At 34.8% G+C, this 14,911-nt stretch overlaps 1 protein-coding gene across 14 annotated transcripts in view; it reads left to right on the top strand.

Annotated features, from left to right (window-relative positions):
- Positions 1-14,911, top strand: part of col13a1 (collagen, type XIII, alpha 1) — a 273,440-nt gene that overhangs the window by 164,284 nt on the left and 94,245 nt on the right. For 13 of the 14 annotated variants that reach the window (XM_039755089.1, XM_039755081.1, XM_039755058.1 and 10 more), the window contains 2 exons: positions 8,876-8,944; positions 12,697-12,759. In XM_039755089.1, the coding sequence (XP_039611023.1) occupies positions 8,876-8,944; positions 12,697-12,759 (132 nt within the window). The remainder of the gene's footprint in view (positions 1-8,875; positions 8,945-12,696; positions 12,760-14,911) is intronic. The other variant, XM_039755070.1, reaches the window with a different exon arrangement.

Below are 14,911 nucleotides of genomic sequence, written 5' to 3'. Positions count from 1 at the left end.
ATTTCTGACCATACCGCCCACTCCAACATTTAGATCGATACATGACTACCTTAATCGCCTGGCAGCTAAAGTTAATACCAAAATTAATTTTTCCTGAAAAAGATTGAACAAATAAATTCCACATTATGGTTAGCCTTTTATTTGCATGCTTTTCTGATAATTCACTTGTATCATGTATATAGTGCTTCTCCTACTGTTATATGTTGTTATGCTACATATACAGTATGTACATTTCATTTATATTAGTTTACAAACAATAATATCCTTCTAGTAAATAAAAGTAACCCCAAGGTGTTACTGGCTGCACGTTTTTGTCACCTCATGCTTTAGTCTACGCACATTTGCCATGGCAGCATTTTATACTGGTCATAAAAGAACAGTATTTGGAAAATGATAGTGTTTATAATAAGATAAATGTTCCAGTTATTAATTGTGATGTGACTGTGTGCAGAGGTGATTTTTACCAGTCTTGTTCTTCTTTCAGCTGCTTCCGTTAGGGCTTGCCGCAGCGGATCATCTTCCAGTCCTCATAAAAATGTTTTTTTAGTAGTAATGTCTACCGCACAGCTTTTTTTATACTGGAAACATTCTGTTTTCTTTAACTCACAATGACCTTGCTGATTATCCATTATGGTTTCAGATTTTCTGAATATCATTACAGTTTGTATTATTCTCTCCACATCCCCTAGTTCATAATGGATATCTACAGAACTCAGTGATCTATTATTCTACTTGAGCTTGACCAGCCTACTGTCTCACATTGTTTGCCAGTGTCTATTATGTGTCATTTAAAGGAGTGGCCATAGATGGGTTTCAGAATAATAAATAGCAATGGAAAAACAAGCAGTTCCCTTCCATCCATTTTTCTATTCCCTTAATATTAAAATAGTTTTTAGTGCAGATGTGCACAAAAGAAAATTATTTGTACTTTTCTACAAAGTAATGAAACCACATTTTCTTTATTTTTAGAAGATGTCATGCTATCAAAAGAGAGGAAACATTTTTGTAACTTGTATTGTATTTTCTTACTGAAAGCATATTTTAAGGGTATTCTTGCTTTTAACTGCAGTATATCATGTATTGAGTCCAAAAATGTACATGCAGATTGATTTATTTAGCAAAATTACTAGTTTTTGTGAATAAAATCCTTATGTCAGAATAACTAAATTTCTTTAGCTTCATTCATTAAATACTCTATCCAACCATGAACAAACCAAACATCTGCTATCTGCTTTCTTTTTCTGCTTTAAAATAAAACCTTTAAATCTTTTGTGAGATGACCCACATTATTTTAATCCTCAAAGTTTCATGAGGTATAATATAGCAGGGGTGGACATCTGTGATCCTCAAGAGCCGCAGTGGCTGTAGGTTGTCATTCTAATTATTTTCTTAAATACTAATTAACGTCATTTAGTTTATTTGCTATTTAGGACTCAGGCCTATTAAATCAGGGCTGAGCATCATCAGTCCTGGAGGTCACAGTGGTTTCAGGTTTTTGTTCCAACCCAACTGCTTAATGAGAAATCATTCATTGATGAAGAAGCACTTATTGCTCAAATGACATTATTCTGCTTCATTTTAGTTGTCTCGCTTGTTAAGATTTTGAAACCTTAGTTGATTATTCTAGTTTTAAACAGCTGAATTCATTGTTGTTTCTGATCCTTATTAGCAATAACATGCAAATGGCAAAGGAACCAGCAGTTCTACATCAGGCTTGTCTCCATTTCCCATCTCCATTGGGAAGGAAACTGGAGAGAAAGTGAAGAACTGAAAATTACTCTACCATTTTAGGTTTCAAATCACTTGGATGATACATATATCATTAGAAAGGAAAAAACAAGTCTGTCATTTAATAATGAACTGACATGGCAGAGTTAATACACTAAAAAGCCATGAAATTAAATAAGATCTGTTATTGGTGAGGCTTGGGCTTCTAATTAAGCAACTGGGTTGGAACAAAAACCTGCAGCCACTGCAGTTCTACAGGATCAGAGTTTGCCACACCTCTCATTTATGTTTTATTTAATAATTAACTTTGTCACAGATGTTTCTCCTACAATTCTTTAGGAGTAATATCTTTAGACAAAAAGATGAGATACAACTGAGGTAAAAAAGAGCCAAAGGTGAGAATTTTGTTTTAAATGCATATTTTGCGAGAACTCTTACTATTCTTTTTCATCTCTTTGAAGACTTTTTTTACTTTTCCAAATTGACTTACACCTTGGTTACATTTCTTTTGTTTCTTCTATTTGTTTTTCCAATTGGAGCACAGGCAGGTGAAGTGACTTGCTTGTGGTCACATAGTTTCAATAGCATGATTTGAACCCATGACTTCAGGGTTTGAAGTCCAAACTCTTAACCACTATGTCACTCTGCCTTCTTTTTCTTCTAGAATGAGTATGATCTAATTGGATCACAGCAATATAAATTAGAGCAACTAATAATATTATTCAGAAGCAAGGCCCACAGTTTTGTAATTTATAGTAAAGTGATTTGTTATCACAAACAACTGTCCATACATTTCACAATATATTACTAAGCAGCACATAATACTTTCAAATTGCAAAAATATTTCACAATACTATGTGGCCAATCTGAGCCCATTGTGAGACTTTGCTGAGATCTCTGCTAAAACTGAATAGGATACACTTATGACAACACCAAGGTAATTTTTCTCAGGAGAAAAATCTGACAAGCATGAAACAAAAGAACATCTCTCCACTTTATTTATTATTTCTGATTTCATTACTGTCTAGGAGAAAACAAAAAGATTAAGAAGATCTCCTTTTTGATATTTCATTCTTCTGGTGGTTCGGACATTTATGTGGCTGCATTGCTCAAAATCTCAGCTCTTACATCAGGTTTTAAGGGACTTAAAACGCCAAGGAAGCGCCAAGTGAGGCCATTCATGATGCAGCACAGTTAACTGGGACCACATAGTGTAGGAACACTGACTTACAGATATTCTAAAAAGTCTGCTCTCAATGTGCAAAAGTAATTCAGTTTAATAAAATGTTTAAAGAAATAAAACAGTTGAAGATTGTAATCATCATTCCTGTTTTCCTTATTTTCAGATGAATGACTGTTGTCTAATAAATATCATAGAATTTTATTCTATAACAAATGTTAAATACAGTTGAGCAAGTGATACTTAAACTCTGGAATGCATTAGTGAGTTTGCATTTGGAGTACTGTGTGCTGTTCTATTTACCACACTATATAACTGTTGAATTCTGCACTGTACTTGTAATATTTCTATTCTACTACTACCTGTATATTGTATTGAGGATTATTTGTATTCTGTGTATTGTATTGTATTTGCCCCATTATTTTGACACCTACTGTACACCCAACCTACCTGGAAAGGGGTCTCTCTTTGAACTACCTTTCCCAAGGTTTCTTCGATTTTTTTTTTCCCTAAAAGGTTTTTTTTTTGGGAGTTTTTCCTTGTCTTCTTAGAGAGTCAAGGCTGGGGGGCTGTCAAAAGGCACGGCCTGTTAAAGCCCAGTGCAGCACCCCTTATGTGATTTTGGGCTGTACAAAAATAAATTATATTGTAAATTGTATAACCGTGTTTTTCAACCAGTGTGCTGCAGCACAGTGTTGAACTGTGAGAACTTCCCAGGTGTGCTGTGGAAGTAATAGTGTAGCACACTTGAGAAGGACAAGCTCCTCATCTAGTTGAGGCCTGTCTGAGGAGGACAGAACTGCCTTGGAGAACCTGACATAAAAGCAGCTCCATGCTCGCTATGTTTCAGACACAGCACTTAGAGCACTTTGGACGGGTCTCCTGCTTGCTGGTGTCCACATGCCCTGAGTATGTTGGCACCAGAGCGCCTCACAAGGCCAGTGGATAGTGGGCATACGTGTTGCCGTTGATGCAGTAAGGGGAAGGGAATAGAGTCAAAGCAGCTGGGGATGCACCCAAAGTGCTCACTAAGTGCTGTGTCTGCGAATGCTGATCTCAAAGTTGCTGTTTTAACTGCCCGATTCCTTCGGACAAATGAGCTTGTGTATAAGATATAAAGTGTTTGTGGTTAGTAGAATAGTGGTGAGTCTTGGGAAGTTTTTTGTCACAAAAAGTGTGCCATCACAGAAAAAAGGTTGGAAAAAACACTGCTATATAGTGTAGTAGCACAAAAATGCGTGGACAGAACAAGTGTATCACTTTAATAAAGGGACATGTCCTTCTCTCACAGACATATCAACATTTCTTCAATTAAAACATACTACTCATATATGTGGGAATGTTAAGTGTGCAAAAAAACATTAGTTAGAAAGGAGGAGCTTCAAATCAAAGTGTAAACCCTTTTCTAACCTCCTCCCAGAATAACATTTAAGAGAAACTACAAAGATGCATGCGGTAAATTTAACAGTGTGGCTTGAAGCAGTGCTATAAGAGGATTTTGATATAACACTATGATTAGAGTTGTGCTAAAAGTGCTTACAATGGAACTCATCACCTGGCTCTTGTGGTTTAAATACTTAAAAGGCATTAGGTGTCAGATGAAGCCAAGGTGCTTCAAGCAGAATAAAGTGGAAGGTCTACCTAAACACTGTACAGGCATCAAGAATGTGCATTTAGACAAGTTATGTATGTATATATATGTTTATCAATAGAGAAAGATCACTCAGTGTGCTCTAAAATGTGCTACTGTGCAGTTAGAAGATCAAGAATTTTCTTGTTTGTTGTCCTGGTTTTCAAAGTTAAAATTTTGCCCTTTGGATCTCAGAGTATTCACTTTGTACTACTTCACTAAAGTCTGTCAGCCTTTCCATCAGCAGGTGGAGCAATTGTGCACTTCTTTGTCTGAGTGAAGACATTTATGCACTTAAAAACACAATGGTTATTTGGTTGAAAGGTTCTCTCTGTGTTATACCTGGTAATTTATGAGTAGTTGTTCATATTACTGACAGGAATGTGTTTTTGTGATGAATCCCAAAACATCAAACATCTAAAAATCTCTAAAAGTGAGCTGTTAGAGATTAAAGTGTCTTTGTGCTCTTCATATTTCATTGTCGGGACAATTCATAAGAGTATATCCAAAGATATTCACCTAATCGACTAACCAAAATATTGTAATTTAAATGTGATCAGGTAACCTTGTGCAATTCATTTTAAAGAAAAATGAATATATTCAAGATTAAGTTTTCCGTCTAATTATTTCTGTGGAAATTTTGCTTAGCATCTGTTATCAATTTTCAGGTTATTTTTTAAAAAGAATATACAGTAAATCTGTTAATTTCATATTATATGACAGTATTCAGTCAAAACTCTTTAAAATATGCAAATTTTTATTTGTCTCTGAAATTTAAATTCTTGGTTTCATTGTAATGACACAACATTAATAATAAAAATCTGAATAATTTTGACATTAAGGTGGATGCAAAAACTGGAAAAGCTGTTTTGACAATAAAGTTGTATTCACTGAATATTTATCATATCCGCAAACTTTCTATTTAATTTTTAGTGTGTTTATTCTTTATAGTATCAATATTTATAATAAGCATAAATAAAACTGAAAGTGAAAAATTTAGTATGCAGGGAATAAAACTGAGGAATTACTACATCTGTAGTTTTCTCTAGAGCAAAATATTAATTTGTTCATTGGATGTCCAGAGTGGTAGAGTGATTAGGATTGCTGCTTCACATTTCTAGTAGACTGGTTTCAAATTCCAGTTCCAATACTCTCTGTGTAGAATTTGGCATTCTCCCCATGTCTGATTCATTTTTTTTTCTTGCATTCCAGCTTTCCCTCTCAAATCTCAAGAGGTGTATGTCAGAGTACTTGTCAGGTCTCCATTGACCTGGTATAAGTCAGTGCGGGAGTGACTGTGCCCTATAATGTACCTGAACCTTTTCTAGATATAATTCCTGCCTTGGCTGATGATGTAAGGAAAGGGCTAATGTTTCTGCAATTGTATTATTTCATTAGGTGGGTTTCAGAATAGAGGGCTGGATACAGTAAAATCCATCCATATGAAATATGTAATCATAAACCACAGTAAAACCCTCCCCCTCACTGAGATCAGTAAGCAATTTTTTTAATAAAATTAAAAAAGGAGAAAATGGATGCATGCTGTGTTATCCAGCCTCTAATTAGCTAAAACAATACAAATTTCATAGAGACACATGTAGGAGCACAACAAACTTAATTTAAAATTACATTAATAAATCTTGCCAAATCCTAAAGATGCTGTGGACAGTTCCATTAAAGAATTTTTTTTTCAAGTTTTAGATAATATAAAATATAATTTTCCTAATGAGTTATGGAGTTTACATTAGGATTTTTATAACTGAGGAGAATTAGTTGACGCGCTAACAATTTGTTGTAATAAATAATGGTTAGTTTATCACCAGATAGGCTAAACTCATCTGGAATAATTCCAAAGACTGCTGTAAAAGGATCTGCAATGATCATAAATCCCACTATATCTGATAAATGAAAAAAATCTTCTCCCAAGAGGGTTTTAATTTTATTTCTGTTGGCATTTTTTATTAGGGAGGAAGCAGTTACTGAAAATGGTCACATATTAATGGTTTCACATTGATAAAAGAATTTACTTAACCACAAGAGTAAATGTAAATCTTGTTACTCACCAAACATATGCTATAATTAATTTTGAAATTTTCTGTTACTTAGATAATTATAATTTACTTTGTTGACTTTATGGGATATGAAAAAGCAGAAACTTGATTATGGTTTAACACATGTTTAAACGAACACTTCACCTAAAACAGACACATTTTATCTGTTACTTTTACACATGTTGTTTATAGTTAAGGCCAAGAACAAATTTTAATCTCATGTTTTCATGGAGAACTGAGATAATAAAGTTTTTGATATGTGTGCAATAATGGGGATCAGCAGTTGCCAGTAGCAAATAATATTAAAAAGTTTTTAAAAAGAGTAGTTTGTTTCCAAATGCCCTAGCTAAATTGTTCACTGTGTCCCTTATTAGTTAATTATCTGTGTCACCTCTTCATCACCTAAGAGCTAATGTGTGTTGAATGTACTGGTGCATAAATGGCTGTCGTAGTTCCCCACTGCCTATGTAAAGTACTTTAAGTAACACAGCCGAAATATAATGAATTATTGTTATTATTATTAACATGAGATTATAAGAGAACTGAGAAATCTATCTATCTATCTATCTATCTATCTATCTATCTATCTATCTGTCTGTCTGTCTGTCTGTCTGTCTGTCTGTCTGTCTGTCTGTCTGTCTGTCTGTCTGAAAGTCATTCATTGGATCAATACAAAAGCAAAGATTTAGAAAGCATACTAGTGTACGTCAGGAGGTCAACCAGATGAAACACCAGCTTGCTTGTAGAGTAGATGTCACTGCAATAGTCCATTAGGTCACTCCACAGGACTGGAGAAAAGGACAGAAATAGCCCATATTTTATGCCCTGCCACACTTTCCGTATGATTGTTTTCTGAAATAGAATGCTATAGGTGACAGATTTTATCATGGAATATAAGGCAATTTTAAGAACAGCTATGGATAACCTAGGGTGAGGTATGATTATATTATAACAGCATCAAAGAAAGTTAATATTGTCTACTAATAAAGATCATGAGAGATCACCAGAGACCACCCAAGAATGACAATGCTACTGGAAAGTTATGTGTACACTTGGAATTCAGTGTCATCTTAGTCAAGGTCTATCTGACAATAGAGATGACTCCTTTTGCTCTTCCTTTCTTTGCTTCATCACATGTAATTTATTAACATATTCAATAACATTTGACTGAGAAACTCAGTGGACCATTTATTTAAATAAGTGAGTCTTTTATGTTTCAATGGCCTGGATGCTCTATCATCACTGCACACTCATCTCCAAATTAACAATGGAAAAGATTTATACTTTTGTTAAGCTGGCAAACTTTTTTATCAACAGAAAAATCAGGTCATCTTTATCAGCTCTTCAGCTACTCTCCCACTTACAAAAGATGGAGAAGCACTGAACTTTGTTGACTTCACCTACTGTAGATACTGTATGTAAACAGTCAGGATAACATTTTGAAAAAGTTACTTGGTTGCATAACTGTTAAAAGTTTAATTTGATTTTCATCAACTGGTAGTCTAAACAGGACTGCTTTAAAAGTCAAAGCATTGTTTATAATAGTAACATCAAGTGAGGTCTCGGCACTAGAAAGCCATGAAGACCTATAAGACTGTTTTAAATTGGCTTCCATCTATTATACAAACAGAATTACTAGTAAAAATACATATTAAAAAGCTAGCTGCAGACTAAACTAATAAACCCAAAGATGATGGATGATTAGGAAATGGATTCACAATGTTCTCAAATGTGGCATTTAGATAAACTCTACCTTAAAAATAGAAGTGGAGAAGGAGGAAAAACACTTTATAAAAGGTGGATATTGCGGCTTGAAACTGACAGGCATCTTTCACAGCAAAGGCCAGATATATGCATGTAAAGTCAGACTTGACAAGGTTTGTAGCTGCCAAATAATTCATTCAAAACCAAATACAAGAAATACCTATATGCTATATGTAGCTGGTAGTTTTGGCACTTCCTAGTATAACACAATAAACTTTCAAATGATATCTGTTTTGAATGACATTATTCTAGTAAATGATATCTTCATTTATGGAAAGACAGACTTCTTCTTGAGGTTGGTAAGGTATCCTTCTTTCCTCAAAGATAGATTCTGATTTGAAGTTTTATGAAAGTGGACAAATGACTGCACTGTGTGTATATGCAGTACTAATACAGTAAAATGTCTTTCCCACTCTGTTTCACATTTTTCCTGTTTCTCTCTTTCTCTTCATGCACTCTATGATTCATCTTCTGCTGATGATCCTTGTCCTACTGGCGAATTCTGCTTTGTCATCTCTGCAGCTGTTACCTATCTGGAAAACTGTTCGCTCCTTGTCTCCATTGACACCTGTTATCAGAAAACGTTACCAGGTACACAGATACAAGCTTGTCTGCTGTTGTGAGTTGTCAGCCTGGCCATGACAGCTGATAGAGGTAGTGCTGATCTGTTATAATATTTAGTGCATGAAAGGGCTGCTACACAGGATGCATTCTGAAGGAAAAATGGACGGCTCATAACATGTTAAAGCTTCAAACAGCTCACAGTCTGCCTTTACTATTTCCCTTTACTGTCACTTTTGATATCTACTCAGATGTATTTTCTCTGTCTTTTACAGAATGTACATTTCAAATTACTAATATACACTATATCATATTAACAAATTGGTAGGCTGCTGTGATAAAAACAGTCACCTCTCTTGCAGATAGCAAAATCATTTTTTGATTAATGGTATACTTTGACAGTTCTACTCAAATCAAATATCCTCTGACACTTCAAACAGCTTTTCATATCTGGGATTTGGGCTGGTACTTGTCAAAGCTGCAGTCTGTGTGTTTATTGTGTTGAAATTGTTAAGGTACAGTATCTGTGCTTGACTAGATGCTGCATTGATCTTGTGCTGTGTATCCAGTGATCATTTGTTTATTATAACAGATATAACTGTTATTTTATCTTTTAGTTATATGTGTTAGGGTTAGGGACACTAATTCACTTATTCTATCATCATGGCAGAACATCAGTAAAATCTTAAGATTCATTAGACTCCTCAATATTCTCTGTCATGGTATTTCTGTATTTTTTATTTTAAGAACAGAGATACATGCAATCAATATACATATCGTGTGATGGGCTTTAAGCATTGAGTATGTATACCAACTCAAGCTTACTTGCCGATCCAAATCTTATCCCTTCATAGGTCTTACAAATGTTAAGATACATTGTCAGCAGACAGTAATCTGAATATCATTACCAGGTGACTCGTGTTACAGCCACTAGGTGCTGTCTAGACCCACAAACCTTATCCATGTTTGTAGTGATAGCCTGTTTGTGTGCAGCAATGTAAGAAGAGAGTGGAAAATGTCTGCAAAGATAAGGTGCTATCAATTTTCTATGGTTGTTTACTCTTTTATTTTATTGACCTTTTTCTTTATTTTGTGTTGTGTTTCAGTACTTACAAGTGATCAGGAAAACTGTTAATAATGGGTTGTTGTCCTTCAGGCATAGTTGCCATACATGCTACATTTAGAGCAAATTTCTGTTTTCTGAGAAAAAAAAAACTATTAGTTTATTTTGAATGGCAGCAGCTATGCAGATGTGCCTTGCATTATAGATATCTGATATAAACTGTACAACTGTTTGAAAAAGATGATTTTAGTAAGAATCTTGACTGTCTGACATTTTTGCTCACAATTCATTCTTAAAATATTGGGTTTTACTTCATACTAACACACTGCTCTTGTAACTATTGACTTTTGCTTTCAAAGAATTAGTCAAGACACTTATCTGAGAAGACAGATGAGGTGCATACATGCGATATGAGGTTCTAAAAATTCCACATGGGTATACGTTTATTACAGTTTGAATAGAATAAATGTGCAGTGCAAATTACATCGAACTGTGTAAAATGTAATAGTTTGTCCTTACTGTTTTGCTTTTTTTTTTACTCTTGCCTGTTGAAAATGTCATTATAGACTAGCTATAATTCAGTCCTGGACTAGTATACAGTATTCATAAGACAAATGAAGTTGCAGATGTCAACTAGTGGTGACCAGTAGTTAAAAAACATTGTCAGCATTGTCACAGACAAGTCCGGGTTGTGCTTTACTGTATGATTCTTATTGTTTTCCTAGTTACCGGTCGGTATCTCTATTTTATAGTTCATTAGTTTGTTAAACATTAGAGAAATGTATTTTAAAATATTTTATCCTTACTCTTGCACAGATATTACAATTATTTTACTTAAATTATATTCCATTTTCTGAAGGATTTTAGTCCACCACATTGTTTCTGTCACTACATTTAGAAATGAATTCTATTTCACTTGTAGTTGTTTTTCTAAATCTATATACATATTATATTTTTTAAATTATATTTTACACTTTTGATGACAGCTAAAATATTGTGAAAATATCAATTCAGGCTGTGGTTCAATCACATATGTACGCTGAATTCTTCTTTTATAGTTTGAAAATATAAGATCTTGATCTCTATAATTTGACACTAAAATGTACTGAAGAAAACAGCTATAAATTCAATTGACTTTATATCATCTCCAGTTTACTAGGTTGTCCAATTTTCTATTTTAAGTAGGCTGTATGAATTAAACATTAGTATCTCAAAATCCTTAAATGATCTTTAATATATATAGTATTATAACATGTTATATATTAACAAACCTCATGTGCACATTAAGCTCTACAAGACACAAAGTCTGGCTCATATATTTTTTTGTTCCCTGTTTAGCAAAATTAAATTTTCCCACAAAATTAGGTATTAGTCCAGCCATTTGAATTAAAGAGCACATGTCTAGTCATATATTATTATTATTATTATATCCACAAATTTTACATTAAGCCAGATTTATTTTATTTCAGATGCATTATAAGTACATAGCAGTAGTTTTTTTTTTTTCATCCTTTTGATTTAAACAACCATCAAGTTTTCTCTTAATGTTAATCTAACTTGTGGGCCTATTTATTTTGATCAATTTCCAACATAACTTGATTTTTGTTTCCTAAAACTGGTTAAAGAGTCATTAACTTGCCGGTCTTTCCTCCTTGAGTAAAATGGGTGTCACCAGCTGCATGTGTTCTAAATGGAAGTGATAAACTTCATGGACCTACAGTATATTCTTCTTGCTTATGCCTAGATTTCAAAAATTTTATTGAAAGCTTTATATCCTCAATATTTTTTATAGAGTAGAGGGAATCACAGAGAAAACTACAGGATGACTTACTCTCAATGGTACAAACCTTTGTGATAACTGAACACCTACTTTACTGCACTGCTGCTTAAGGAGCTGACAGCCATTGGACATCTTATACTAAACTCTGACCACAGTTATACATCATTTTTTACGTCCCAGTTTTGTGTTACATGCTGTTTCCTAAAGGTTACATGTATACGATCCTCGTTTTCTTTACACAAGGCAGTGCAAGTTGTAAGACTTCTGCTCAAATATAAAAAATAGCAATATTTGTATATCTTGACAGACGATTTCTTAAAGCCAATCATCAGAAAAACCAAATGATGCAGTGGATACATAATTTGGGGGTGTTGCGGAAAATACTTGAAGAGAAGAGTCTTGAGCCATTGTTATAAATGATCTCTAAACAAGGATGTCCTTTATTTACACCTACAGGTGGAGTCCCACCTGCTCCTGTTTATGCAGCATGGCAGACTGAAGAAATCATACAGAGCACTTTCTTTTATTAGCTAGGTTAATTTACATAAGACATTTAAATACAGTATATTTCAATTTTCACCAGTCAGGTTCAGATAAATGGAATACTCCAGAAACACACTTCTGAATGAAGTATTATGTAAAGTCCCAAACTTGTTAAACATATTGAAGGCTACAAATATAAGAAATAAGACTTCTCATATATAAACTGTTTTCAGAGAACAAAACACAAGGTTAAATGTTATATATGATCTAATTTTGTAATCTAAAATGTGCTGGTACAAATTAAGTCAGGGTGTTTCAAGCCCTTGTTTTTATTTTGTGAATTGCATCTAAGCAAAGTCTTGTGTTTGCAATGTGTTTTACATTTTATTGCAAACAAACAGTTGAGACTATTTTTTGTGGTTTGCAGAGGTTTTATGTGTCCACATTTCTCTATAGGGTGAACAGGGGCAGACTGGCATACAAGGACCTCCAGGTCCACCTGGTCCCCCAGGAACCCCAGTAAGTAATTAAACATTAACTAATTAATTAATCAATTTCCATTTCATTTCCTAAGTGGTAGAGCAAGAGATTTACAAATATTAGTCCATAAGCTTAAACTGTGTGGTACAAAATATGAACTTGGTTTTTACGAAAGAAAATGTGTTAACCCTGGAAGTCAAGTGTGTTGTTTTTATTTCTGTCATCTGGATTTGTTATACCAATATGTCTCAAACATTCTCTCAGAAATATACTGCATCTGAAACAGTTGCAATTTATTCTTTTTGCTGGGTTAATTTTTAAAGACATATTTTAGGAATGTTTTATTTTAAGTTTCAAATCAGATGTGTCATAATCTACATAGAAAAGTCTAATGCTAAAAATACTACTTTTGCCAAAATGATTCACCCTTTGCATGTCATGTCATTTTCTAACCTGCATAATCCCAGACCATGATCATAGGGGTGGGGATTCTGGAGCCTATCCCAGCTAAAACAGTGTACAAGGCAGGAACAAACCCTGGACAGGGTGCCATTTCAATGTAGGGCACACACATACACACAGATACAGCCAATTTACTACCACCATTTCACCTAACATGCATGGACAGTGTGAGGAAAGGAGAGAAAATGCGAAGTCCATGGAGAGAGGACCCAGGACATGAACTTGGTCTCCTTATTGTGAGGTAGAAGCACTACCACTGTGCCACCTTGCCCATTCATTGTGAAAAATCCACATTCTGCTAAACACTTGTTAACTTACTATTTGAAAAAAAAATGAATTAGAGGACAATTACACTTTTTATCTTTTTTTATTGTTTCCCTTAATTCTCAAGTTTTCTGAATTGTCTTGTCTATATAAATTCTTCTCAGCATGGCCAGTGTCAACCATTAAGGCAAATTAGGCATTTGCCTAGAGCACATATCATGGGGGGGTATGGGGACCTAGTCGCATGGGTTAGCAACCAAACAGTCAGTTGGCACACTAATAAACTTGGCCTAGGGTGCAAAATAACCTAACACCAGCACTGGTCGTTAGATACGGCTTACTTCTACTACTCCTAAATGTTTCTAGTTCCTTAAACCTCATATGAACCTTCATTGGAATGGATATTTCAAGCTGGCTGCAAAAAGTGAACAGGGATGCTGAAATCTTTACTGCTTCTAATAATTCATATTAGATATACCTTGTGGACTGCAGAGGGTGTACCAGCTCCCCAAACCTTACACAAGGCACAAGTCCAGCACAAAACAAGCTTTTATTGAGCTTGTACACAGTATAAATGTACCAAGTACTGTAGAACAACAGCACTTTGTCTTCTTTTTTTTCTCTCTTCTCTCTGCCTCCACTCTTCCTGACAAGCATCATCCTCTTCCTCCCGACTCTGGCTCCACTCCTCCTCCTCCAACAACCTTCATCTTGTCCCTCCCGACTCATTGACAGCTGGCTCCTTTCACTTCTTGGTGGCCCATTAGCATGGCCCGGAAGCACTTCCGGGTGATGTGGAATCCCAGTCAGGTAGAGCTGTGTGGGCCCTGCAGCACCACCTGGTGGCAACCCCACAGAACCCAACAGGGTTGTAACAAAATCTAACTCCCATGGACCCCTGTGGGAATCCGCAGTGCTAGTGAAACCCGTCGGGCTGCCATCTAGTGCTCCAGGGGAGGTAATACCCTGCGCATGTTCTCTCCCCCGGTCTTTCCAGTATAAAGGCGTCTACAACCTCTACATGTAAATTATATGAAGTTACAGATGTTGCACCTTCCCTTGTTGTGGAAAATAACAGCAGTTCATGAGACGTTAAAATTTTATGCAAAACTGATCTGGTCACCTTGTTCTTTACAACTCAAAGTACATAAAAAATAAAAGTTTGGAAAATTCATGAATACCATAACTGTATTTGGACTTTCCCTTACTTTTATAACTTTTAAAGATTTGCAGTAAATAAACTTTTTTTTATGTTGTTGATGATGTTGATTATATGCTTCCAGTGCTCTTGTGGTAAAGTAGCCTAACTGTTGATACCGTGGAGGTCAAGGAACTGGAGTTTAATTCCCAATCCAAATTTGAGCACAATATTCATAATAAGTTTCTCTAGTTACTCTGGCTTTCTTCTAAATTCCAATGCTAGAATAGAATAGTTAATAATTTGAAATGGATCACATTAGTGAGT

Source organism: Polypterus senegalus, chromosome 1 (assembly GCF_016835505.1).
Source record: "Polypterus senegalus isolate Bchr_013 chromosome 1, ASM1683550v1, whole genome shotgun sequence".
In the NCBI taxonomy this organism is placed as follows: Eukaryota; Metazoa; Chordata; class Cladistia; order Polypteriformes; family Polypteridae; genus Polypterus; species Polypterus senegalus.
The sequence above is the reverse complement of the archived record's forward strand: the minus strand, read 5'-3'. Positions and strand labels throughout refer to the sequence as shown.